Source organism: Heterocephalus glaber, unplaced genomic scaffold (genome assembly GCF_053883595.1).
Source record: "Heterocephalus glaber isolate CG9 unplaced genomic scaffold, H.glaber_assembly_v1.0 deba00001795, whole genome shotgun sequence".
Taxonomy (NCBI): Eukaryota; Metazoa; Chordata; class Mammalia; order Rodentia; family Bathyergidae; genus Heterocephalus; species Heterocephalus glaber.
This window is the reverse complement of record NW_028258476.1, coordinates 4,482,863-4,510,759: the sequence shown is the minus strand read 5'-3', so window position 1 is coordinate 4,510,759 and position 27,897 is coordinate 4,482,863. Positions and strand designations below refer to the sequence as shown.

The 27,897-nt window shown below is 38.7% G+C and overlaps 1 protein-coding gene across 7 annotated transcripts in view; it reads left to right on the top strand.

Annotated features, from left to right (window-relative positions):
- The window catches only part of Snx27 (sorting nexin 27), an 86,772-nt gene that overhangs the window by 25,567 nt on the left and 33,308 nt on the right, over window positions 1-27,897 (top strand). For 4 of the 7 annotated variants that reach the window (XM_087203318.1, XM_004854081.3, XM_087203321.1 and 1 more), the window contains exons 2-4: window positions 2,582-2,813; window positions 17,647-17,839; window positions 26,735-26,799. In XM_087203318.1, coding sequence (XP_087059444.1) covers window positions 2,582-2,813; window positions 17,647-17,839; window positions 26,735-26,799 — 490 coding nt within the window. The remainder of the gene's footprint in view (window positions 1-2,581; window positions 2,814-17,646; window positions 17,840-26,734; window positions 26,800-27,897) is intronic. The other 3 variants (XM_087203320.1, XM_021265941.2, XM_087203322.1) reach the window with 1 other exon arrangement.

The window sequence follows — 27,897 nt, the reverse complement described above, 5'->3', positions numbered from 1 at the left end:
ATATTTTGTTCAGTCTTTAAGATGTCAGTTTCCCTCATTTAGTTAAGAAAAACTAACATGGATATTTCAGGTACTAGACAGGGCCAACCCTGCTTAGCTTCTGAGTCAGACGCCTTCAGGGTGGTATGGCTATAGACTAACATGGATATTTGTAAGCTAAGGTTCTTAGGCATAGATGAATTCTCTGATGATTTCTACCCTTCACTTTTTCAGTTTGTTTCTTCTACAATCAGTGTATTTTCTCAGAACTACTAAGACTGAAGAATTAGATGAAATCCTTTGCCAGTTTCTAGCTTTAGGCTTCCATTTCTTTAACAACAATCTTTTCATACGTTGTATTTTTTTGAATGCCCCCCCCCCCTTCATAGCAGGGATTGAACCTGAGGCCTTGAGTGTGCTGGGCAAGCACTCTGCCGCTGAACTACATCCCCAGCACCCCTAGTATCTCTTTCTTTTTTCTGTCTTCTGATGCAAATATTCAGGCATGGTTCAAGGCAAGTTACACGTTTTATTATTTTAATACGCACAACAACTCTGTTAGGGACTTATTTTTGTCCCTATTTTACAGGGTGGAAAGCAAAGCTAAGAAAGGTTAAGCACTGTTATTCCATCGAGATCAATTCTGGTACACTCACAGGTAGGGCCAGAATTTGAACTCACGAAGATCTAGCTTCAAAGCCTATTTTCTTTCCATTTTATCATTCTGTTGTATGATTAGAGTTGACCATGTTTTTTTGATCTCTATTCTGACCGTGTCTGAATAAAAAGACCAAATTTTCAACAATGAAAGGGGGTTTTATTTTCTCTTACACTCCTGAATTTGTGTGTGTGTGTGTGAAATTACTGATTTTGGGGTCGGGGTGGGGGTTTGTGTGTAAGTTAGACTTTGAGGTTGTGAAATGTCAAGTATGCTGAATTTACTGGCTAGATTGTTAAACTTAAAATAAAGGAGGCGAGCTGAATAATCTCTTGCCTGTTTATATAAATGGATGTTTCAGATACCAGACTCTGACAGAGACAATTCCACTGACTGAAAAGTGTGTATGTAGAAGGCTTGTTACTAAACTTAGCATCGTTTTCAGGAAGGAAAACCCTAATGGTTTAGAACAGAACTGAAAAAGAATTTAACTCTGAAGAGTAGATAAACTTTAAATATTAAATGGATGAGGGAGCCAGGTGTGTTTTTCTCCTCTCTCTTGGGGATAGCCATGGTAGGGAACCAGCTGCCCAGTGGTTTTTGCTGAGATGGCAGGCTGGGTCAGCATTCTGGGAAGGTGGTTCAGTTGCCGAGTGAATTTTGTGAGACTTAGCATCTTTCTTGACAAAATTATTGTTCTTCCAAACCTTGTGCTTTTCCTTATTCCAGCCTTTTGTACACAGTGAAACAGGAAGGAGAATGAATGTGTTGACTTACTACATAACCTTAGGTGTGTATTTTTAGTTTGGACAGATTAAATAGGGCTTTCAGTGAGATAGTAGAGAATCCTGAGAAATTAATTTTGTGGTTGAGGTCAAAGGAAGTTGGGTTCAGGTATTGAAATATTTAGAGGTAATCTTGGCTTTTATTTTTTTTTGGTACCGGGGATTGAACTCAGGTCCTTGCAATTGCGCAGCAGGTGGCGAAACCACTGAGCTAAATCCCCAGCCCTATCTTGGCTTTTTAAAAGCCAAATAATAGAGAAAACTTGTATGTATGAAAATTAATATTATTTAACTCCGAAGATAATAAAACTTGGTATAAAGGAAAATTAAATTGCCTGGCTTGAAGATATGGGGAAAATTAGTTTTTAAAAATGTAAAGGACCAATGGAGCTCAACACTTGTAGCAGTTTCTGCTGTTTGTGCTCATTCATTTAAAAAATTTTTTTTTTAAATGTAAGGCAAGAATCTTGCATCATCTTTTTTTTTTTTTGTCTCTTTTCAAATTAAGGGAATGCATTTTGTGAAGTGTTGTTCTTTTGTTTTGTAGTGTTAGAGATTGAACCCAGGGCCTTCATGCTAAGCTACATCCCCAAACTTTTTTTTATTTTTTGAGAGTCTCACTAAGTTGGTCAGGCTGGCCTTGAACTTGTGATCCTCCTCTCAGCTTTCTAGAGTTCTGGCTGAGATTACAGACTTGCACCACCAAGCCCAGTGTGAGGTTTCTTTTTAACAAAATCCCATGAGGTTTAAAAGGATAATGAGTACAATTGAAACAACAAGATTGTCAAAAGCCGCTTTGATTATACTGCGCACACGCTAAGTTAGGATGAGGAAATTGAGCTAGTTAGCTTCAAAAGCTTTGCTTCCTCCTCAGCTTCACTCTTCCCCATGTGCTTTCCTGAAACTATGTGTTGGATTCTAGCATAGAGGAAGAGTAGGTCCTCTCTCTAACCTGTTTCCACTTTTTCTCCCCTGCCTTAAAGTTCACAAATAGCCTTTCATTTTAGAATCTATAAAGACGTAAACTTTCTGGACCAAATGAATCTTTGGATTTTATGGTTCATATTGTGTGACACTGGTTGGGGGCAGGAGGGTGGAGATACAAAGTGTTTGGACCCTTCTGGTTTATGGGATTGTCTTTTTCCCTTTTTCCCCTTAGGAACGGCGTGAATGTTGAGGGGGCAACACACAAGCAGGTGGTGGACCTGATCCGAGCAGGCGAGAAGGAATTGATCTTGACAGTGTTATCTGTACCTCCTCACGAGGCAGATAACCTAGACCCCAGTGACGACTCGTTGGGACAGTCTTTTTATGATTACACAGAAAAGCAAGCAGTGCCCATATCGGTCCCCACATACAAACATGTGGAGCAGAATGGTGAGAAATTTGTGGTGAGTGTCAGCCCAACTCGATCCTCAGACATTTAGCTTTCATTCCCCCAGTCTCATCATTATGAATATTTTGGAGCAGCAGCATGAAAGACTGCTATGTAGGTCAGTTTATCTACAAGGAAGATGCTTGCACACATAAATAAAAAGCACGGACCCTGATTGACCACAGTGGGTGAACTGTACTAGTGATGATGAGTCTGTTTCTGCTTAGGTGCAATTCTGTTTTATTTCCTGACAGTTTCAGGTTTATATTCATATGTGTGAGTTTGTTTTGCTTGCTTGCTTGTTTGTTCATTTTGGTTACCATATCTTTGCCAATAGTAGCCTCATTTATTGTTGACTCTTTGGAGCTTTAAGACGAGATTAAGTTTAAAAGGCACTATCTTCCAAAATATTTGGATAACACAGAGACTTGTCCATTTTAGAATCAATGCCTTCCTACACTCCTCTCCACATTTTGTTCTTTTTTTATTCCTTTGGAGATGTCTGTGTGTGTGATTAACTCTTGGTTTTCCCCAAGTATACTCTGAATGCAATTTCTGTAAGTTTTTTACATATTTCCAATTTGTCATTATTGTAGATGTGTAAGAAAGCCCATCTTGAATTCCTGAATGCTGCTGTTTGTTCTTCAAAACCTAATTGCCAGTGATACATCAGTCTACTTATTTTCCTTCTGGTTGCAGCTTGCTTTATTTTCCTTTGATTATTTTAGAAGTGTTAATATAATGAGAAATGTTCATTTCTTTTATGCTTTGTAAAAAAATTCAGGAGGTTCTGTTAGATCTTAGCAAACGGACTGCACGTGTTTAAAGCTGGCCTATTGCCAGGCATGGTGGTGCATACCCTACGAGCCCTGGTGCTCTAGGGGGCTGAGGCAGGAGGATCACAAGTTGGAGCCCAGCCTGGGCAACTCAGAAACTTAGTGAGATCCTATTTTAAAGTAAAAATATTTAAAAAGAGCTTGGGATGTAGCTCAGTGCAAAGGCTTCGTTTGTCTGCCAGTATTGGATGGGGGTTGACCTATTGATTAAAGTTGTGGTCTCTAAGACTTGAATTTGTCTCCTCAGTAGAAATGAGCTACTAAACATTGATGGCAGTATTTGTTTTAAACTGGGGGAGATGAAAGCAGCAATGAAGCTAGGAAAGTTACAGAGAGATCAGCTATTGTTTTTGTCTGTGAGTTTAGCTGGAGGTGATAGCACACAGGTTCTCTCAGCATGGTCTGTATTTTTAGAAGTAGACATAAAAGTTAAAGTTTTATGAATCAAAAGGGATAACTGGTTCATAAGGTAGATAAGAAGTTCAAATCAGGGACAGGTCCCAAAAGTAGAGCAGATACAGATGTAGGGCTCTTCTGGGGATTACCTAGGACCTTTGGAACTTCTTGTAGACCTGAGAAGAGGAATGAAACTATCAGTTCTTTTTTAAAAAAATCACCCTTACTGAACATAACTTACCTTTGTTAACGTTCATCCAGTTAAGTGTTCAGTTTTATGAGTTTTGAAAAATATACAGTTTTATAATCACTACTACTACTACTACAGTAGATAGCGAGCATTTTGTCATCCCTTAAAAATTCTCTCATACCTCCTTTTCAGTTAGTCTTCTCATCTTTCTACTGCCCTGGTGAATCACTGATCTGCTCTCTGTCACTGTATTTTGCTTTTTTTTGAATGTCAAATAAATTATACAATGTGTACTCTCCTGTGTCTTTGTTCAGTTAGTATAGTCCTTGTAAGATTGACACACATTCTTGCATATATTAATAACTTGTTCCTTTTTAATTGCTGAGGAATAGTCCACTGAATCTTTTTTTCTTCTTTTTCTTTTGTTTTCTTGAGACAAGATTTCCCTATGTCATTCAGGCTGGCCATGAATGAACTCACTATGTAGCCCAGGCTGGCATCGAACTTGGAGCATCCTCCTGCCTCAGCCACCCAGTGCTGGGATTACAACCACCACACCCAACTGTCTCCTCTGTATGGATGCACATTTGAGTTGTTTATAGTTTGGGGCTGTTATGACTGACCTGCTATGAAATAACATCAGTGTACAGGTCTTTATGTAATTGTGTATTTTCATTGCTCTGGAGTATATATCAAAAAGTGGAATTGCAGATACTTATAGGAAGTGTAAATTTAACTTTATAAGAAACTGCCAAGCTGTTTTCCAAATAGCTGTGCCATTTTTCATTCTCATTTGCAGTGCAGAGTTCCATTTGTTTTATAATCTTGAACACTTGGTATTTTCAGTCTGTTGTTGGTTTGGTTTTGTTTGTTGAGACAGTGTCTCGCTATGTAGTTGAGGCTGGCCTTGAATTCACTATGTAGCTCAGGCTGGCCAATTTTTTTTTTCCATCCTAGGGATTAAACCCAAGGCCTCAGGGATGCTAAGTACACACTCTTACCACTGAGCTACATCTCTAGTCTGTAGTCTTTTTGGTTCTGTCTGCTCTTATGGGTGTAGTGGTATCTCACTTGGCTTTTATTGGCACTTAGCTAGTGACTCATGATGTGAACTGATTTGCCGGTGCTTAATGGTGTCATCCGTCTTGACTGTGAAGTATCTGTTCACCTCTTCTGCCCTTTTAAGAAATTGGACTGTCTTAACATTTTGTTGCAAGGATTTTTTTTTTTTTTGCACATTCTGGATACAGGTCCTTAATCAGATAGGTGTTTTGTAAATATTTCTCCTAGTCTTTGTCTTGGCTTTTCATGTTTTTAAACAGTATTTTGTAAAGAGTAAAAGTTAGAAACTTTGGTAGAGTCCAAATTATCAATTTTTAAATTTAATGCATAATGCTTTTTATGTTCTAAGAAATCTAACCCAAGAATACAAATCATATAGAAGTTTTAGTTATCGTAGTTCTCTTTTTAAAATACTTTTGTTGAGGTATGATTTATATGCTATAAATTTATTCATAGAAATTGTATAACTTGTGATTTTTAGTGCATTTACAGACTTGCATATGCATCACCAGTTAATTTGAGAATATTTTCATCGCATCAGAGAAATGCCATTCTCTTTAGCTGTCGTCTCCAAAACCTTCTGTCCCCCCAGCTGTAGGTGACCCCTGATCTACCTTCTTGGCCTGTATGTTGGCCTGTACTAGACATTTTGTATAAATAGAATCATATGGAATTTTTTTTCTGACTGGCTTCTTTCACATAGCATAGTGTTTTCAAAGTTTATTCATGTCATCGGGTATATCAGTATTTTGTTTTTATTGCCAAATAACATTCCATTGTATGGATATAGCACTTTTTATCCATTCTCCCAGGATAGATATTTGGATTGTTTCCACTATTATGAAGAATGCTGTTGTGTACAAGTTTTTGTGTGACTATATTCATTTGTTAGGTACATTAACTCAGATTGGACTTGCTGTGTTATATTTAGACTAATATTTTTGCTCTGCTTTGTTTGTTTGTTTGTTTCTCTTTTTTTGGTACTGGAGATCGTACTTGGGTCCTTGTGCTTGCAAGGCAAGTGGCAGAACCACTGAGCTAAATCCCCAGCCCTTGTTTGTTTGTTTGTTTGTTTGTTTGTTTTTGGTACCGGGGATTGAACTCAGGACCTTGTGCTTGCAAGGCAGGCTCGGTGACACTGAGCTAAAACTTGGTCTGCTTTGTTTTTTGGGTTTTTGGGGGTTTTTTTGGTACTAGGGATTGAATTCGGGACCTTGGGCTTTCAAGGCAGGTGCCAGAACCACTGAGCTAAATCTCCGGCCTTGGTCTGCTTTGTTTTTTGAGACCAAGGGACTTACTATGTATGTTCAGGCTGGCCTTGAACTCCCTGTGTAATCTAGGCAGGCTTCAGTGGTAGTCTTCCTGCCTCAGCCTCCTGAGTACTGGGATTATGGATATGTGTGCCACCATATCAGCTTTGTTTAAACTTTTTTTTTTTAATTGGTGAGCCAATTACAAAAAAGTTTTTTTTTATTGGTGCATTTTAGATATATATAATGATCAGATTCATCATAGGGAATTTGCATCTGAACATGAAATATCTTGCTTCTTTTTTTCCCATTCCCTTCCCCTCCCTTTGTTTAAACTTTTGAGGAACTGCTAAGCAGTTTTCCAGAGTGGTTGTACAATAGTGTTCACTCTTATAATTAGATTTGTAATCCATTTTGAATTGATTTTTATGTATATTTTGTAACGTAAGGGTCAACATTCTTTTGTAAAAAAAATTAGTTATATTCTTGTCTTTTCTAGATGCATAATTTTTAAATCTTTAATATGTGGTAACTGCATATTTATGGGCCACAGAGTGACATTATAATGCATGTGTACAATGTGTAATGATCAGATCAAGGTAATTGGATATCTTTGTCTTGTTTGTGGTCTTAAAGGAAATAATTTCAACTTTTCCTCATTCAGTATAATTCATCCTGTGGGTTTGTTGTATGTAACCCTTACAGGGCTTAACTACATTCCTTCTGTACATAGTTTTTTGAGTGTTTGGTTTTTTTGTTTGTCTTTTAAGACACAGTATCACTCTGTACTCCATGTATTGAACTCCTTATCCTCCCAAGTACTGGGATTGTGAGCAGTACCACTGTGCTTGGCTTGAGGGTTTTTATTATGGAGGGATGTTTTATTATGGATGGTTTTGTTGGGTTTTTTTGAGGCCAGGGCTTGCTATGTAGTTCAGGCTGGCCTTGAGTCAGGCCAGGCTGACTTCAAACTCAGTGGTTCTCCAGCCCCAGCCTCCCGAATGCTGGGATTACAGATGTGTGCCACCATGCCCAGCTCATATGGTTTTTATTCTTCATTATATTGATGTGATGATATATTACACTTAATGATTTGCATGTATTGAACCATCTTTGCATCCCTGGAATAAATCCTGTTTGACCATGTTGTATAATCTTCTGTATGTGTTATTGGATTTGCTAATGTCTTGTTGGGAATTTTTCCTTTTTTATCAAGGATATTGAGTTATAATTTTTGCCGTTTGTTGTATACTTGTCTTGTTTTGGTATTATGGTATTGCTAACCTCATGGAGTGAGGAGAGTTCCTTCCTGATTTTAATACTTGGAGTAATTTTTTTTTCTTCTGGTACTGGGAATTGAACCCTTGGCCTTGCACATGCTAAGCAAGTGCTGTACCACTGAACTGCGTCCCCAGCCCTAAAGTACTTTGGAAAGAATTAGCACTGGATTTTTTAAAAAGTTTGGTGAAATTCTACAGTGAAGTCAATCTTGTTATTGGTCTGTTCAGGTTTTCTGTGTCCTCATGGTTTAATTCGGGTAGGTTATACATGTTTAAAACTTTATCTGTTTTTTTCTAGATTTTTCCAGTTTGTTCAGTGTATAATTTATTGGTTCAAAATAGTCCCTAATGATCCTTTGAATTTCTTTTTTTTTTTTGGTACCGGGGATTGAACTCAGGTCCTTGCGCTTGCACAGCAGGTGGCAAAACCACTGAGCTAAATCCCCAGCCCCGATCCTTTGAATTTCTGTATTGTCAGTTTTAACGTCTCCTTTTCCATCTTTGATTTTATTTATTTAGATCTTCTCTTTTTTCATGGGTAGTCTACTTAGAGGCTTGTCAACTTTGAGTATTTTTATTTTTAAAGCAACTCTTCATTTCATTGCTCTGTTGCCTCTTTGCCTTCTTTTTTTTGGGGGGGGTCTCTATTTTACTTAGTTATGCTCCAGTCTTTGTTACTTCTTTCTTCTAATTTTGATTGGGTTCAATTTGTTCTTTTTTCCAGTTCCTTGAATTGCATCATTAAGTTGTTTATTTGAAACCATATATATATATAAAATATAAGAATATATAATATAATAACATATAGACATTTACTGCTGCAAGTATCCCTCTCAGTACTGCTGTACTGCTAATGCTGTATCTCATAGGTGTTGGTGTGTTGTGCTTTGATTTGTTTCAAGAAATTTTTTTGGGGGGGGTACTGGGGATCGAACTCAGGACCTTGCACTGGTGAGGCAGGCGGCGGAACCACTGAGCTAAATCCCTGGCCCTGTTTCAAGAAATTTTTTATTTTCATCTCAACTGCTTCATTGACTTACTAGTCATTCAAGGGAATTTTAATTTTTATATAGTTGTACAACATTTAAAATTTCTCTTACTGATTTCTGGCTTTATGCCATTGTGGTCAGAGAAGACACATGCTATCAAGGATCCAACTGAAAAAGAGAACTACAGGTCAGTCTCTTTAGTGAGCATAGGTGCAAAAATTCTGAATAAAATACTGGCAAACAGAATACAACAAATCATCAAAAAGATCATACATCATGACTAGGTAGGCTTCATCCCAACCATGCAAGGATAGGTCAACATAGGCTGTCAGTAAGTGTAATATATTACATAAATAGAAGCAAGGACAAGACTCACATTATCCTCTTAGTAGATGCAGAAAAAGCCTTTGAAAAAATCTTAACATCCAACAAAATGCAGCATCCAAAATCCAACATCAATAGATGCAGAAAAAGCCTATCTAAAATTCAACATGATAAAAACCTGAAGAAAATAGGTATAGAAGGACCTTATCTCAATCTGATAAAGCCATTTATGACAAACCTGCCAACATCATATTAAATAGGAAAAAACTGAAAACTTTCCCTCTAAAATCAAAAACAAGATAAGGATGTCTAGTATCACCATGGCTATTCAATGTAGTTCTCGAAACATTAGCCAGAGCTATCAGGCAAAATAAATAAAAGGGAGCTGGGGATTTAACCGTGGTTCTGCCGCCTGCCTTGCAAGCACAAGGTCCTGAGTTTGATCCCTGGTACCAAAAAAAAAAACACCCCAAAAAACAAAAAAAGAAATAAAAGGGACATGTATTGGAAGGAAGAGGTCAAATTGTCATTATTTGCAAAGGACATGATCCTCTACCTAAGAAGACCCAAAGCCAGGTGTGGTGGCACACTTCTGAGACCCTAGCACTTGGGAGGCTGAAGCAGAAGGATTGATGCAAGTTTGAGGCCAGCCTAGGCTATATAGTAAGCTCAAGGATAGCCTGAACTACAAGTTGTGACCCTGTCTAAAAAAAAAAAAAAAAAAAATTCAACAAAAGACTTCTAAAATTAATAGCCAAATTTAGTAGTGTAGCAGGATACAAAATCACACAAAAAACAATAGTGTTCTGATGCATAGATATAACGCAACCCAGCAAAAATACCAAAAGCATTCCTCATAGAGCTAGAGAAAGCAATCCTAAAATTCATTTGGAACCAGCATAGACATGGAATAGCAAAAGCAACCCTAGGCAACAAGAGCAAAACAATAGGCATTACAATCCAAGACTTAAGTTATTACAGAGCTACAGTGATAAAAACAGCATGACATTGGCATAAAAACAGACGTGTGTATCAATGAAACAATACAGGATGCAGAAACAACCTCAGGCACATTTAGCTATCTGATTTTTGACAAAAAGGCCCAAAATATACGTTAGAGGAAAGATGGCCTCTTTAGTAAATGATGCTGGTAAAACTGGCTGTCCACATGCAGAAGACTGAATCTAGATCCATATGTGTCACCATGTACTAACCTAAAATAAATATAGATCCAAGATCTAAATGTTAAAACAGAATCACTTAATCTGCTAGAAGACAAAATAGTTAAAATTCTTGAAGCCATAGGTATAGGCAACAACTTTCTGAACAGAACCCAGATTGCTCAAGAAATAACATCAAGAATCAACTAATGGGATCCTGTCAAATTAAAAAGCTTCTGCACAGCAAAGGAAACAGCCAACAGGTTGAAGAGGCAACCTACAGAATGGGACAGAGGACTAGTATCTAGAATATATAAAGAACTTAAAAAAAAAAAGACCCCCCAGAAGAAAAGACCCAATCAAAAAGTGGGCAACTCAGGGCCAGGGATTTAGCTCAGTGGTTTCCCCGCCTTCTGCGCAAGCGCAAGGAGCTGAGTTCAATCCCCAGTACCAAAAAAAAAAAAGGGCAACTGAAGTGAATAGGTACTTCCAAAAAGAAATACAAATGGCCAATTAATACATGAAAAAATGTTCATCATCTTTGGCCATTTGAGAAGGGCCAATTAAAACAACACTGAAATTCCATCTTATTCCAGAGAGAATGGCTGTCATCAAGAAATCAAGTACAAACAGATGATAGCAAAGCTGTTGGGGGGAAGGAACCCTTCCACACTGTTCTACACTGTGGGATGCACCTTGAGACCATAATGTTAAGTGAAATCAGACACATAAGCTTTAAAGTCATGATTACTCTTACATAAGAAACCCAAAATATAAATAAGAGCAAAATAAAAGATAGATAATAGGAGAAAAGATCTTTTGCGAAAAAGGAATGGACCAAGAGATAGAGGGAGAAGGAAGGGAAGGAGGAGAGGATGAAAAAAAAGAATTAAGATGTGTAAGTTACGTACAAGTATCAGCTCCCCAAGAGGAATGTCATTATGCACTGCAAACACATACTTAAAAAGACAAACTGAAAATAAATGGCACTGAGCACATACATTTTTTTGAAGGCACCTACTGTGATTGTGATTTCTTTGCATTTGTTGAGACTTGCTCTGTGGCCTAACGTATGGTCTGCCCCGGAGAATTCCATGTGCTGATGAGAAGAATGTGTATTCTGCGGCTCTTGGATGAAGTGTTCCATATATGTCTTTCAGGTCCATTTGATCTGTAGTACAGTTTAACTCTGATGGTCTTTATTGAGTGCGTGGTGGTGGTAATCTGTTGATGACAGTGGGTTGTCAGAGTCCTCAACTACTGTATTAGATTCTCCCTTTTGGGTCTAATAAGGTTTGTTTCATATAATTGAGTTGTTCCAGTTTGGGGCGCATATATTTTTACAATAGCTACTTCTTCTTGTAATTGGTTCTTTTATTATTATATAGTGACCACCTTTGTCTCTGTTTATGGTTTTTTACTTAAAGTCCATTTCATCTAAGTATAGCTGGTACTGTTTGCTTTCGGTTTCTGTTTGCAAGGTGTATCTTTTTCTATCCCTTCACTTTCAGCCCGTGTGTGTCCTTTCCTGGTTAAGCAAGTTTCTTGTAGGCTGCATATTGTTAGGTCTTGTTTTTTAACCATTCAGTCTGTATCTTTTTAATTAGGGAATCATGTCTGTTTGATTCTAAAGTTACTATTGACAAGTAAAGACATGGTCATTTTATAAATCTTTTCTAGTTGTTTTGAGGATCCTTTGTCCTTTTCTTTCTCTCCTGTTCATCTTTGTGGTTTGGTGCTTTTCTGAACTGATAAGGCTTGATTCTTTTCTCTTTCTCCTTTGTATATCTGTTCTACTAGTGAGCTTTTGTGCCTTCATGTGTTTTTATGATAGTCATTACTATCCTTTTGCTTTTAGTATAGGATTCTCTTAACCATTTCTTATAGACTCTGGTGATTTATCCCCTCAGTTTTTGCTTGTCTTGGAAAGACTTTTTTCCTCCTTTTCCCTGCTCCATATTCTCAGTTGCCGGTGTTTTCCTTTCAGAACTGAATATATCACCCCGTTTTCTCCTGGCATGTAAGCTTTCTGCTGAGAAGTCTGCCGTTAGTGTAATGGGGATTCTCCTATGTGACTTGAAACTTTTCTCACTGTTTTTGGAATCCTCTCTGTCTTATACTTTGGGCACTTTGACTATCATATGCCTTGGAAAAGATCTTTTTTGGTCAAATTACTAAATACAGGCTTGAACATCTGTATCTTTCCCAACATTGGGGAAGTTTTCAACAGTTGATTTGTGGAATGTTTTCTATGCCTTTCTCTTCTCTTTCTTGAGTACCCATAATGTGAATGTTTGCTTGCATAATGGTATCCCATAATTCTCTTTAAGTTTTCTTAATTCTATTTATTGACCTGATTGGATTATTTTAAAAGACTTGTCTTCAAGCTCAGAAATTCTTTCTTCTGCTTGCTCTAATCTGCTGTTGAAGCAATTAATTGTACTTGTTTCTTCCTCTCTCCTTTCTTTTTTTTTCCTCTGTCCTGTTTTTTGAGACAGGATCTATAACAAGATCCGTGCTGGCCTTGAACTCATGATCTTCCTGCCTCAGCCTCCCAGTGCTAGGATTGCAGGTGTGCACCACCACTCTCAGCTCTAGTAACTGTCTTTCTTAATTCAAGTATTGAATTAAGATTACTGAGTGGTTCTTGTTTATGATCTCTTTGTTGAGTTTCTTATTCATGTCATGAATTGTCTTCGCCATTGAATTACCTGTCTGCATTTTCTTGTGTCTCATTAAGTTTCCTTAAAATTAGAATCAAGAATATCTTGAATCCTTTTTCAGGCAGTTTATTGATTTCAATTTTTGGGGTGTGTTGCTAGAGAGTGATTGTGTTCCTTTGGAGCTGTCATATTACCTTGGTTCTTCATGTTTCTTATGTCTCTACACTGAGACTTGTGCATCTGACAGGTCAGTTGCCTCTGTCAATTTTATGAAGAGAGTCTCCTGGCAGTTGCTGTAGAGTGTTGGTTGGATAGGCATTTGTTATAGGTTGGTGCTGTAGCATAGTGTCCATAGCTGCTTCTGATATAATCAGTCAGTATTAGTGATGTCTATGGCCATCTCATTGACCTAGACTGCCTGGGTTATGGGATTGGGCTACCAGCTGGAATGCAGCTCTCTTCGGCATGGTAATTTGTTGGTGGGGGTTACTTGGGTGTGGGGTCACTCCGGCTGGACTGGTGCTGCTCCGTGTCCAAGTCATGTGGCAGTGGGGCCTGCTCGTGGCCCCAGGTGGGTGCAGTGCAGCATGCCCAGTAGCAGATCAGGGCACGTGTCAGTTTCTGAGGGTCACATGAGGGCCATGCTCTATGCTGGGCCCAGACTGGGCAACCATCCCAGTGTCCAAGGGCTGTGTGGGAAATGGCAGGGCCCTTGGGAGGCCCAGTTGTTCAGGGCAGGTGCCCAACTGCTGCCTTGGGCAGAAGAAAGGTGGACAGGCCCACTTGGTTTTTTCCTGGGGCCTCGATCGGCCATACCATCCAGGTAGGCTGCCCAGGGGCTCTTGGGGGCACAGAAGGATAAGCCAGGCCCCCTGGTGGTTCATAGTCCTGAGTCCTCCACACTTCTGGGAGCAGCTGCTCTGCTGCTGCATAGGCCCTGGGTGGATGAAGTTTCAAGATGGCAGTGTGCAACAGGGGCTTGGGTAGGGTGGATGCTCTATGAGCTGTCTCTGATAAGCAGTGAGTGGTAACCTGGCACGCCAAACTGGGCTTATAGCCTGTCAGGGCTGGAGTCTTCTCCACTAGCAAATATATGGTTCAGGTGTCTGTGGTTTTAAGTGGGGACTGCTGGCGGCCTCCTGCTTACCTTTTTCTTTCCAAGCAAAGTCCCTCTTGGTTCAGGGTTGACCTTAAGAGACAGGATTGTAAATGCCATGTACTTAGTGCGTGTGCCCCCCCCCCGCCACCTCCTTGCTCTTTGAGACAGAGTCTCACTGTGTAAAGTCCAGGCTGGCCTTGAGCTCACTGTGTAGCCCAGGCTGGCCTCAAATTCATGGTGATGCCCTCCTTATCCTCCGGAGTGTTGGGATCTCAGGCGTGTGCCACCACGCCTGCCTGTTACTTCCTTCTGCTTAAGGCTATTGTTAACTCTGCTGTGCAGTGTCTCTGCCACATACCCACTGCAGTCCCGTGCTCTGCCTCAAGGACTCTGTTGAAATAGCTGGGGTTTTTTCTTTCTTTTTCTTTGCTGTGGAGGGAAGTATGCCAGGCACCTCTAGCCAGCCTTCTTGCTGACATCACCAAAGTTCTTTTATTTATAGATAGATAACCAGTTGTTTCAGCAACTTGTTGCAAAAAGAATACAGGTGTGATTGAAACATACAGCGAATGTTTAAATGTTAAAAAAATGTATTATAGTAAATCCCCCTCAAAATATTCCCCCTCAGGGCCAGGGATTTAGCTGAGTGGTGCCATGCCTGCCTTGCAGGGGCAAGGACGTGAGTTCGATCCCTGGTACCAAAAAAAAAAAAAAAATTCCCCCTCACTCTAAAGACACTTATCCCATCATTCTTGCTACTTTCTGAAACAGCTCTGGAAGTCCTCTTTCATATGTCTTTAGTTGAGTTGTCTTGGCTCCCTTGATGTCCGGAATCTATTAAAGTGTTTGCTTTTTGTGGTCATTTTGACTTTGGGAAAGTGCCAGAAGTCTCACAGTGTCAGATCTGGTGATTAAGGTGGAGGAAGACACACTGAAATGTTTTTATGAGCCTGCCTTCCCCTTGCATGGCACTTACCATCATTCACTATATTTTTGATCACACTTCATAAATACACAAAACTTGGAGAGCTGCTTCAGAAAGTGACAAAAACAATGGGATGTGTGTTTAAAGCAAAACAAGGGGGAGTGTTTTGAAGGAGATCAATGGAAGTGTATCTTTCATTATAACAAATTTTAAAAGTTTTAACATTCACTGTATATTCTGATCACCCCTTATAAACTTTCCCTATTGAAATGCCTTGGCATTAGTTGAAAAAAGTTGACCTTATTGTGTCACTTGTATTCTGGACACCGTTCTGTTCCAATGACTAATACACGAACATTTCAACATTTACATCATTTGGGGATTGGCCTCTATCTAAAGTATCTGTTCCCTTGAGAATGAGTCAAAATCCTTCTAGTCCTTTGTGTATTGAGTAATTTGGTTTTGTGTCCTGACTTTTGTGAATGTTACATTATGTAGACTCTGGGCTCAGTAATATTCCTCTGAACAGTACTGTTTTTATCTATCAGAACTTCACGTCTTAGTTTAATTCTTTGAACCTTTGCTGTGCTCCTTTGAGTCTGAACGCAGCATTACCTGAGAGAATGACCTGAGATACTTACGTTATTCATTAACAGAAAAAAGTTCCCCTCTTTTCTCTGCACTGGGATTCTCTACTCATTCTGGTGGTAGCTGCGTTTGCCTATACAGTAGTCCTGTCCTTTTGTTTTTTCCAGAAAGATGTCAGGGTTTCTACTGGAGTTGTTTGTTTTTATAGAGGAGATCTTGCTGCTGCCCACCTGGCCTCCAGCTCTTGGGCTCACAGAGCTCCTACCTTAGCCTCCCAAGGATCTGGGAGTGCAGGTGTACACCATCTGCTTCTGCTAGAGTTTAACAGTTTCAGTTGTGCTGCTTTGTGACTGATGCCCATCACAGGACAAAGCCCCTTAAAAACCGGAAACCATCTCTGAACTTAGCAGATTTTGACTCCCCTCCACAATCTGCTTGCTTCAGAATCCTCAGCCAATTGCTTTTTCAGTACTTTGTTCAGAGTTTGTAGTTCTTCCTCATATTAGTGTAAAGGGAGTTTATGCAACAACACTTGAAGTGGAATCATCAGTTATATAAGGTTTTCTCTGTATACAAAGAAGCTATTTTATCTTCTTGATCAATTGACCTTTTTAAATTATGAAATAACTGTTTATTCCCAGTAATATTCTTTGTTCTGAAATCTTTCTCTGCTTTTAAAATATGGCCACTAATAGCCATTTCTGCTTATTTTTTTTGAGACAGAGTCTTGCTATGCAGCACAAGCTGGCCTTTAACTTGTTGTGATCCTCCTGCCTGCCCGGCCCTTTCTTTAGTTAGTTTCATTATGTATCTTTCTGTCCTTTTTACTTTTATCTGTATATTTATCATTAAAGTGAGTTTGTTATTGGTAGCTGATAGCTGGGCCTTGCTTTTTTATCTGATCAGGTGATCTCAGTCTTTTTATTTCAAAAGTATAGAATACTTATATTTAGTATAATTATTGATACAGTTACATAAATTTACCATCTTGGTCTTTGTTATTTATATCTCATCTATTCTTTATCCTTACTAGATTCTTTTGGGTTAATAGAGTATTTTAAAATGGTTCCATTTTATCTTATAGTACAAGACTATATAGTACAAGACTCTTACAAGAATGTATTTCAGCCCTCCTATCATTTGTGCTATTGTTGTCATTCATTTTTGTTATAAACTCCATGACACATTGTTATCTTTCTTTTAAACAATTACCTTTTTTGAATGTGTGTGTGTGTGTGTGTGTGTGTTTGTCTGTGTCTGGAGATGGAAGCCAAGGCCTTGTTCATATTATGTAAGTGTTATAGCACTGAGCTGTACCCTAGTCCAAATAATTACCTGTTAAAGAGGTTAAAAATACCCAGGTTCTTCAATAGGCTGAGGTAGGAGGATCACAAGTTTGAGCCCAGCCTGGGAAACTTAGGGACTTAGTAAGATCCTGCCTCAAAATAAAAAATAAATAAATAAAAAGGGAATGGGGGTGTAGCTTAGTACAGAGGCCCTGGATTCAATCCCCAGTATTGGGAAACAAAACAAAATAAAAAAAAAAGAAATACCAGTGGAAGTGTACTTCATATTATACAGAAAAATCAATTCCAGACAAAACAAAAATGTAAAAGCTGTTAATAGAAATTATTGATGAATAGCCCTTAGATTTTGGAGATTAAAAAATGTCTCTTAAGATACAAAAATATTACTTATAAAATAGTTTGGTAAATTACACTCTGTGGAGCTTTTTAAAATTTCAAATACCTGTACTGCGTCTGCCCTGCAAGTGCAAGGACCTGAGTTCGATCCCAGTACCAAAAAACCCTCTAAAAAACCAAACTGGTACTGTAATTGTCTTCAAAGATATTTAAAGTGTGTTGGAAGTAAGTTTATTAGGAAAAATAAGATCATGTCATCCCCTTGAAAGGGATGGTCCTCTTTTGTCCATGTAACTTTGGGCATGTTTGTTAAAAGTAAGTCATATTTTAAAGTGATCTTGAACATAGTCTCTGTGTAATGTATATCTATCTGAGCCTAACTTTAGATGATTCTGTGATTTAATTTGTATTAAGTAGGCTTTTTCTGTTGTTCTCTTTCATCAGGTATACAATGTTTACATGGCAGGGAGGCAGCTGTGTTCTAAACGGTACCGGGAATTTGCCATCCTACACCAGAACCTAAAGAGAGAGTTTGCCAACTTTACATTTCCCCGACTTCCAGGAAAGTGGCCATTCTCCTTATCAGAACAACAATTAGATGCCCGACGCCGGGGATTAGAAGAATATCTAGAAAAAGGTAAGCCAACCAATTAACTCTCCTGTCCTGTGTAGCCGTACACTCCAAATATATAGTGTCACTCCTAAACTGCATAGCTGTGTCCTGAAACCCAATAATGAAAGTAAGTCAAGTTTCTGACTGTAAGTATTAAATGAGTTGAACTTTGAAAGCCAGACTGAAATGTCTAGGTGTAGTGATTAGTAGCTTGTTTTATTGACTTGCTGAGCACTGAATAGCAGAAAAATGAATAATTTTTGATGCATTTGCATTATTTGCTGGCACACAAATACAGGCAAACGTGCTAATGTACAGAATTGATTTGGGAACTAATTGGGCATTGTCTAAGATATTTTTATTAAAATGACTCTTAACTCACTGGCATACCCTACAGGAAAGCTCTTTGTTCCTTTTACAAGTATTCATAGATAGGTCTGGATGTGGATGTGGATGCTGAAACATTTTCTCTGGAAAGGCAGAGAAATGACAGAGATCTCCTGAATAAGATAGTTTATCTTGTGGATCAGAAAAAAGATCTTGCCTTGCTATATCATAGAGTTAAGTAACTTGCCAGGTGTGGAATAGGTTTTTTCTTTAAAATGTTAGTTTAATAGAATAATGGTTTTATGTGATTTTTAGTAATTTTGTGTCCTTATGTCCTATGTAAGAATTAATTAACCTAGTTGAAAGTTTTAAAACTTTGGCAGGGAGCTTTATCCCTGAAGAAAAACCATTTCCCCCGTAGAAGGTAGTGGAACTCTGCATCCATTTTTAGCTTTTCCTAGCATGGTCTGGCCTGCAAACACAACCCTAGGGAAATGAGCAAGGGTACAATGTTTTTTTTTTCCCCCGATCAAATGAAGTAAAATCATCAGTGTAATTTACCATCCTCATGAGAGCATCTAAAAACTAACTTTGTAATTTTTAGACAATTAGGTACCTACCTGCTTTCTATTCTCTCTCTCCCTCGCCCCCCCCTCCCGTTGTTTTGAAACTTAAATCAGTGAAATGAAATGATGTGCTCAGCTTCATACTTATTTACCTACCCATTTTTTTGTCCACAGTGGCTTTAAATGTTTATTGTTCTCTGACTGTCCTATTCCTAGGCCTAATAGATACCTTTCCTTTTTTTTTTTTTTTTTTTTTCCTGCGTACCAGGGATTGAACTTTGGTCCTTGCGCTTGCAAAACCACTAAGCTAAATCCCCGGCCCCTGATATCTTTCTTTTTATGTTTCAGTTTTATACTTTGTGTATTCTTAATTGACCTTTCCTTTCCACTGCCTCTTTCCCTATGTGCTGGTGTTTTAGAGTGTTAACAAGTCACATAAGACTATGAGGCTTAGGGGCCGGGGATTTGGCTCAGTGGTTTTGCCACCTGCTGTGCAAGCACAAGGACCCGAGTTCGATCCCTGGTACCAAAAAAAAAAAAACTATGAGGCTAGATTTACTATACTTTTATTTTTCTTTTCATATTTATTTATTTTTTAAAATTCTTTTATCGGTACATTTTAGGTATACAGTAAATTTACATTTATCATTGGGTGCTTGTACCTGTACATGATGTATCTTGGTTCTTATTTTTTTCCCCATGACCTGTGCTCCCTTCACCCCCCCCCCACCCTTCCCTATTTACAAAGACTTTGTTTCTGTATTTCCTTTTCTCATAATTCTTCCTTTCTCTTCTTTCCTTTCCCCTTCCCCTCCCACTTCCCTACCCCTTTGGACCTTTTCTTCCTATTTCACATTATCAATTGTTCATTTTAATCATTTTAATTCTTATTTACACTTTCAGTTTCTCACACTAGAGAAACTATTCGGTATTTACACATGTGTCCTATTTATTTCACTTAAGAGTATGGCCTCAATATGCATCCATTTAGCTATAAATGTCTCTAGTTTCTCGTTCTTTATGGCTGAGTAGTACTCCATTTTATTAAAAAATCCCACATCTTCTTTATCCAGTTTCCAGTTGATGGGCACTTGGCCTGCTTCCAAGCTTTAGCTATTACAAACTGTGCCACTATAAACACGGGTGCACATATATCACTGTGGTATGATTCTTTTAATTCTTTTGGAAAGATACCCAGCAGGGGAATAGCTGGGTCAAATGGGACCTCTAGCCCTAGTTCTTTGAGATATCTCCATACTGATTTCCAGAGTGGTTGCGCCAGTCTGCACTCTCACCAACAATGGAGAAGGGTTCCTTTCTCCCCACACCCTTACCAGCATTTGTTATTGGTTGATTTCTTGATAGCAGCCATTCTTTGTGGGGTGAGGTGGAATCTCGGTGTTTTCACCTGCATCTCTCGAATGACCAGTGATGTTGAACATTTTTTCATATATTTGCTGCTTTTACTTTGTCTGAGAAATGTCTGTTCATTTCAGATGCCCATTTTTGAATTGGGTCTTTGAATTTGGGGGGTCTGATTTTTTTCAGTTCTTTATAAATTCTAGATAGTAGTCCTTTGTCTGAGGTACAGCTGCTAAAATTTTTTTCCCACATTGTAGGTTGTCTCTTAGCTCTGTTGGTGGTTTCTCTTGCAGTGCAGAACCTTTTTAATAAGATGAGATCCCAGTTGTTGATTCTTTGTGCTAGTTCCCCTGCTATGAAGGTTTTGTTCATAAAGTCTTTTCCTATGCCAATGTCTTCAAGAGTTCTACCTAACTTATCTTCCAGCAAGTTTAGTGTTTCTGTCTTAATATTCAGATCTTTAATTCCCTTTGATCTTAGTTTAGTGCATGGTGATAGGTATGGATCTAGTTTTAATCTTTGGCAGGTTGAAATCCAGTTTTTCCCAACACCATTTATTAAATAGGCTATCTTTCCTCCAATGAGGGTGGTTGGCTCCTTTGTCAAAGATGAGGTGGCTGAGTATGTCTGAAGTTGTTTCTGCATCTTCTAATCTATTCCACTGATCCTTGGGTCTGTTTCTTTGCCAGTACCATGCTGTTTTTATCACAATAGCTTTATAGTATAGTTTCAAGTTGGGGATTCTGATACCCCCTGCCATGTCTCTGTTGGCTAGAATTGCTTTTGCTATTCTAGGTCTCTTCTGGTTCCAAATGAATTTTTGGATTGTTTTCTCTAGTTCTGTGAAGTATATAATTAGAATTTCAGTTGGCATTGCATTAAATCTATATAGTAGTTTTGGAAGTATGGCCATTTTCACTATATTGATTCTTCCTACCCAGGAACAAGGGATGTCTTTCCATTTTCTTATATCCACCTCGATCTCCTTTTTCAGAGTGCTATAGTTTTCATTGTAGAGGTCTTTTGCTTCCTTTGTTAGGTTGATTCCTAGATATTTCATTTCTCTGGATGCTATTGTAAAAGGAATTGTTTCCCTAATTTCTCTCTCAGTGAGCCTGCTATTTGTGTACAAGAAGGCTATTTTTTTGTTTTGTTTTGTTTTGTTTTTTTTGGTCCCAGGGATCAAACTCAGGACCTTGTGCTTGCAAGGCAGGCGCCAGAACCACTGAGCTAAATCCCCACCCCAGGGCTATTGTTTTTTGAGTGTTGACTTTATATCCAGCTACACTATTGAATCTGTCAATTAGGTCTAGAAGTCTTTTGGCAGAGTTTTTTGGGTCTTCTATGTAAAGTATATCATCAGCAAATAATGACAGTTTAACTTCTTCCTTTCCTATCTTTATTCCTCGTATTTCTTTCTCTTGTCTAATTGCTGTGGCTAATGTTTCCATTACTGTATTGAACAGGAGTGGTGATAGTGGGCATCCTTGTCTTGTTCCTGATTTTAGCGTGAAAGTTTTCAGTTTTTGAACATTTAGTATGATGTTGGCTGTTGGTTTTTCATAGATAGCCTTAATCAGATTGAGATAACAACCTTCTATTGCAATTTTCTATAGCGCTTTTATCATGAATGGGTGTTGGATTTTGTCAAATGCCTTTTCTGCATCTATTGAGATGATCATGGTTTTTGTCCTTGACTCTGTTAATATAGTGTATTACATTGATTGATTGATGAATGTTGAACCATCCTTGCATCCCTGGGATAAATCCGACTTGGTCCGGGTGTATGAACTTCTTAATGACCCTCTGTATTCTGTTTGCCAGTATCTTGTTGAGGATTTTTGCATCTATCTTCATTAGGGAGATTGGCCTGTTGTTCTCCTTTTGGGTTGGGTCTTTCTCTGGTTTTGGAATCAAAGTAACACTTGCTTCCAGGAATGAATTTGGAAGCCTTGCTTCCCTTTCAATTTCCTTGACGATTTTAAAGAGTAATGGCGTTAGTTCTTCTTTAAATGTCTTGTAGAATTCAGCAGTGAAGCCATCAGGACTTGGGCTTTTCTTTGTTGGTAAATATTTTATTACGTTTTCAATTTCACTCATTGTAATTGGGGTGTTTAGAATTTCTATCTCTTCATTTAACTTTGGCAATTCATATGTATCTAGCAATCTGTCCATTTCTTCTGTGTTTCCCATTTTTTAAAATTTATTTGTTTATTTATTTTGAGTACCAGGGATCTAACTCAGGTCCTTACACTTGCACAGCAGGTGGCGAAACCACTGAGCTAAATCCCCAGCCTCCATTTTATTAGAGTACAGGTTCTCGAAGTAGGTATTGATGATCCTCTGGATTTCTGCTAGGTCTGTTTTGACTTCACCTTTTTCGTTCTTAATTGCATGGATTTGAGCCTTTACTTTTTTGATAAGGTTGGCTAAGGGTTTATTGATTTTATTTATTTTTTCGAAAAACCAACTCTGATTCATTAATTTTTTGTGTTGTTCTCTTAGCTTCCATTGCATTGATTTCTGCTCTGATCTTTATAATTTCCTCTCTTGTACGAGCTTTGGATTTGTTATGCTCTTCTTTTTCTAGGAGCTTGAGGTTCTATGTTAGGTTATTTATCTGAGTTCTCTCTGTTTTCCTAATATGGGCATTCACTATTATGAATTTCCCACGTAGAACTGCTTTCATTGTGTCCCATAGATTCCTGTATGTTGTACTGGCATTATCATTTACTTGTCGAAACTGTCTAATTTCTTCTTTAATTTCCTCTGTCACCCATTGGTTGTTCAGGAGGGTGTTATTCAATTTCCACATGTTTGTGGAAGTTTTGCGGTTTCTTATGTTATTGACCTCCAATTTTATTGCACTATGGTCTGATAATATACAGGGGATAACTTCCATTCTTTTACATTTACTTAGACATATCCTATGAGCTAGCATGTGGCCTGTTTTGGAGAATGACCAGTGTGCAACTGAAAAGAATGTATATTCTGATTTTGTGGGGTGGAACACTCTGTACACGTCTTTCTTTTTTCTTTCTTTTTTTTTTTTTTGGTACCGGGGATTGAACTCGGGTCCTTGCACTTGCGCAGCAGACAATGAAACCACTGAGCTAAATCCCCGGCCTGTAAACATCTATTAAGTCCATTTGTTCAATAGCTTGATTCAGTTCTATAATTTCATTGTTAATTTTTTGTCTAGATGATCTGTCTATTTGTGATAGTGGGATATTAAAGTCCCCCACTACAGTTGTATTAGTGCTTATTTGGTTATTCATGTCCATTAATATTTGTTTTGTATAGTTGGGGGCATTAGTATTTGGTGCATATATATTTAGGATTGTCATCTCTTTCTCTTGGATTGTTCCCTTCGCAAGGATGTAGTGACCATCTTTGTCTCTCTTAATTGGTTTTGGTTTGAAATCTACTTTGTCTGCACATAAGATTGCTACCCCTGCTCTTTTCTGGGCTCCTGTCGCGTAGAGAACTGTTTTCCATCCTTTTACTTTCAGTCCATGAATTTCTTTTTGAGTTAGGTGTGTTTCTTGTATACAGCATATTGTTGGATTTTGCTTCTTAATCCATTGTGCCAGTCTATTTCTTTTGATTGGTGAATTGAGGCCATTAACAGTGATAGGTATAATTGATAGATATTGACTCATCCTTGTCATGATGTTTTGCTGTTGTTGGCTTTTTTATTTCTTACTTTTTACCCCTTTCCCTTTAGTGTCTTGCCTTGCCTGGTGGCTTCCCTCTGTTGGGCCTCAGGGAGCTGTGATCTTCATTGTCTTTTTCTTTTTTTTTTTGGTACCGGGGATCGAACTTGGATCCTTGCTGCTTGCGCAGCAGGTGGTGAAACCACTGAGCTAAATCCCCGGCCCTTCATTGTCTTTTTCAAGGATATTGCTTAAGATTATTTGGAGTGCTGGTTTGGTGTTCATGAAATTTCTCAGATGTTCTTTGTCGTCGAAGTATCTAATTTCCCCATCGATTTTGGAAGATAATTTTGCAGGATACAACAGTCTAGGTTGGAAGTTATTTTCTTTTAGGGCTTGAAATACTTCACTCCAGGCTGTCCTTGATTTGAGGGTTTGTGTTGAGAAGTCTGCCGTGATTCTGATGGGCTTACATTTGTAGGTGATTTGTTTCTTTTCTCTAACTGCCTGTAGGATTTTGTTCTTCCTTTGGGTTTCTGGGATCTTGACTATTATATGTCTAGGTGTTGATTTTATTTTATTTTATCATGGCTAGTTGGAGTTCTATATGCTTCACTTATCTGTATGTCCAGTTCTCCACCTCTGTTTGGGAAGTTTTCTACTATTACGTCTGTGAATAGTTTTTCTATATCAGTTGTACTTTCTCCTGCTTTTTCATGGACTCCTATCAGTCTTATGTTATTCTTCTTTGCATCATCTAGCAGCTGCTGGATTGATTTCTCGTGGACTCTTACTATTTTGAAGAGATCTCTGTTTTCATGGTCTTTAACCACTATCCTGTCTTCTATATCTGATATTCTGTCTTCAGATTCTCTTAATCTGTTCTGCATGCTTTCAGTGGTGTTTTTAATCTCCTGAATATCTGTTTGAATCTGTTTCATGGATTCCATTTCTTTCTTATGTTGGGTGATCATGGTTTCCATTTCTTTCTTATGCTGGGCATTCATGGCTTCCAGCATGGTTCTGAGCTCATCTATTTTTTTTATCTGTTTCTGTTCTAGAGCCTCTAATCATGTCTTTCAGTCTGCTCACCATCTTTGTAGTTATCTGGGAAATTATTTCTGTTTTGAATTTTTCTAGAGCCTCATTCATCTGTTTTGTTACTTCCTGTGCTATCAGTTCAGGGTGTCCAGGTGGTTGATTATCAGACTTTTCCACCTCGTTTCCCCAAGAATTTGCCTTTTGTGGGGTGAAAGTCTGAGTTTGTGCCTTACTTAAATGTCTTCTCATGTTTGTTTTTAGTACTGTCCTTGGTTTAGTTCCTGGGTTGATACTTTGAAGTTGCTTATTGTAAATATCATTGTTGATGTATTTAGAACCCTTATGGAATGATTGCTTCTCAGAGGTGTCTTCCAAACATAGCTGGTCTTCAGGTTTTGAGCCTGTAATGGCTCTGAGGCTGTCTCATTTTCATTATACCAGGAAGGACAACTAGATCAATCACAACACCTTAGCCCAAGTGATACAATTAGCAACACAATAGCATCAAAGTACCTCTTAGAAAATGACAATTTGTGGTAGTTATTAATCTATCACATTTAACTGTGTGAATTAAATAAAAATCAAGGGCCAATCCAATTTATTTTTATAGTGAATAAACTCTTCAATATAGCAAATTTACCCTTCGGAATGGGGAGTTAGAAGGAGTTGGGGAGGGAGGAATACGTAGGTAGAAAGATAGGGGAAGGTTAGCAGTGAGGCCAGAGGGCACAGGCAAGAGAAGAAAAGAAAGAGAGAAGAAATATGAATTAGGGGCAGAACGGAACACAAAGGGAGATGAAGAACAATGTGAGACAGCAAGGGAGCAAGGCAGAGAGAGAGAGAGAGAGAAAGAAAAGAGAAAAAGAAAAATTTTAAGAGTAGCAAAGAAGAAAAAAATTAAAAATAAGAGCAAAAAAAAAAGTGGTAATTTTGAAAATAACAAATAAAAGATGAAAATGAAGGGCCTCCTTCAGGGTATGTCTCTGCTGTCACAATAGACAATGTGGGCAGCAGTATGCAGTTATAAGTCAGTGAGTCTCAGTAAGCCAGTCACAGACTCGTGAGATTCAGGCGGATTTCTGGCTGCAAGTCCCAAGTTGAGCTCCCTGACCTGCCGGGTTGAACTCTGTAAGGTTCTACTGCAGGTTCCAGCTGCCTTTCCTCTGAAGATAGTCCAGGTTCCGATGGGAGGTGATGATCCCTCCAGCTTACCAAGCACAGTGGTCTTGTGTGGCTTTATTGCAAAGATACTCTTCACTTTTCCAGTGGGCTTCAGTTTTCATCAGGAAGCCTGAGAGGCCCTCTCTCTGTTGTTCACTTCGGCAGCTCAGGACAATGGCCTTTATGGCTCCCTGTGCCTCTGTGGTGTGGATCCAAGTAGCCTTACAGCCAAGAGGCCGGGGCGGGGGGGGGCTGTTGGTGGGGGGGACCTGTTGTTGCAGGCACCCTTGTGGCTAAGCTGGAGGCTGGTGGGCCTGCCTGGGGGGAGTCCTCACCTGCTCGGTCTCCGTCTCCATCTCCTGGTCGCAAGTGGGCGGAGTGAGCCAGACCGAGCAGGGCGCACTCAGCCCGCGCCTGCTCTGCCTGCGTGCACGGCTAAGCTGGAGTATGTTTGATATTTTTATATTTTCTGTTCTTCCCCTCTTCTAGATCATATTTAGATGAATGTTTATTATGCCTTAAAATCTTGCTGGGTGTGGTGGCACACACCTGTAGTCTCAGCACTTAGGAGGCTGAAGCAGGAGGATTGCTGTGAGTTTGAGGCCAGTCTGAACTGCATAGTGAGATTCTATCACAAAAAACCATAAAAAGTAAATAAATAAAAAATCTCATATGCCAGGGATGGATACTGCCTTATCATTGCCTGCTACTGGTGATTTAAACTTAGGCCTTGATGTGTTCTTGACTTTATATTCTTTATTACAAGTATAGGCCTTTATGCTGGATTCTATCTTTGTTTTCCACAGTTTGTTCAATACGAGTCATTGGTGAGAGTGATATCATGCAGGAATTCCTGTCAGAATCAGATGAGGTAGGTGAATACCTGCTTTAGTGACTATTTTCCTCTTAGATCCCTGTGGGAGAGAATAAAGATATCATTGTGTATAGGTTGCAGTAAACTCCCAGATGACTGTATTTCTTCTACTTTGTTTTTGTATGTATCCTGCTTTTTGTATGAATCCTTTTTGTATGTATCCTTTAAGACCTAGTGCTAGAGTCACCTTCTCTTTGCAGCCATCCCTGATGATTCAGGGCATCAGTTTTTCATTCCACCAAGAACTTCTGCAGCCAGTACCACTCAGTTACCACCTTATTGCTGTCTTATTCTAATTTTTATACATATGATACAGTAGATTTGTTACTTTGTATTTTTAGCTTACAAGAGTTTGAGCTATCTGTACATAAGAGAGAAGTCTTGGTCCCCTTTTTATTTCCACTGCCCTATGACAATATCAAGCATGCTGTAGGTGCTTAATAAATATTAATTAAATATGTCTTATTTTCTCAACTTGTTTCTCAACTGGATTATAAGTTTCTTGCAGACTACGGCTTAAAATAATAGTAATCCTTCCCTACCTATGATTTTGCATTCTATAGTTTCAGTTGCCTGTGGTCAACCATGGCCTGAAAAAATTAAATGTAGAGTTCCAGAAATAAATAATTCATGAGCCATTCTGAGTGGCGTGACAAAGTTCCATGCAACCCCTCTCTGTTACACTCTGAGTGGAGCACATCAACTCTTGTGTGTCATCTGCCTGTTAGACACTCAGTGGCTGGGTCAGTTATTAGGTTGACTGCTCAGTGGCTAGACTCAAAAACCCTTTATCCTCCTTAGGAATGTCTTCAAGGACAAGAGTAGTAATGCTAGATACAGTTCAGATACACCCAAGAGGAGGCTCCTTTAGTGGGGGTGCTTCCTTTTAAGTTTAAAAGGTAAAAGTTACCAGCATTAAGAAAAGAAGCCAGACGTGGTGGCCCAGGTCTGTAATTCCAGCACCCTGGGAGGTTGAGGCAGAAAGATTGCAAGTTTGAGCCCAGTCCAGGCAACTTATTGAGACCCTCTTTCAAAATTAAAAAAACAAAACATCATACACTGAGGTTGAGATTGCTAAGATCTGTGGTAAGAATG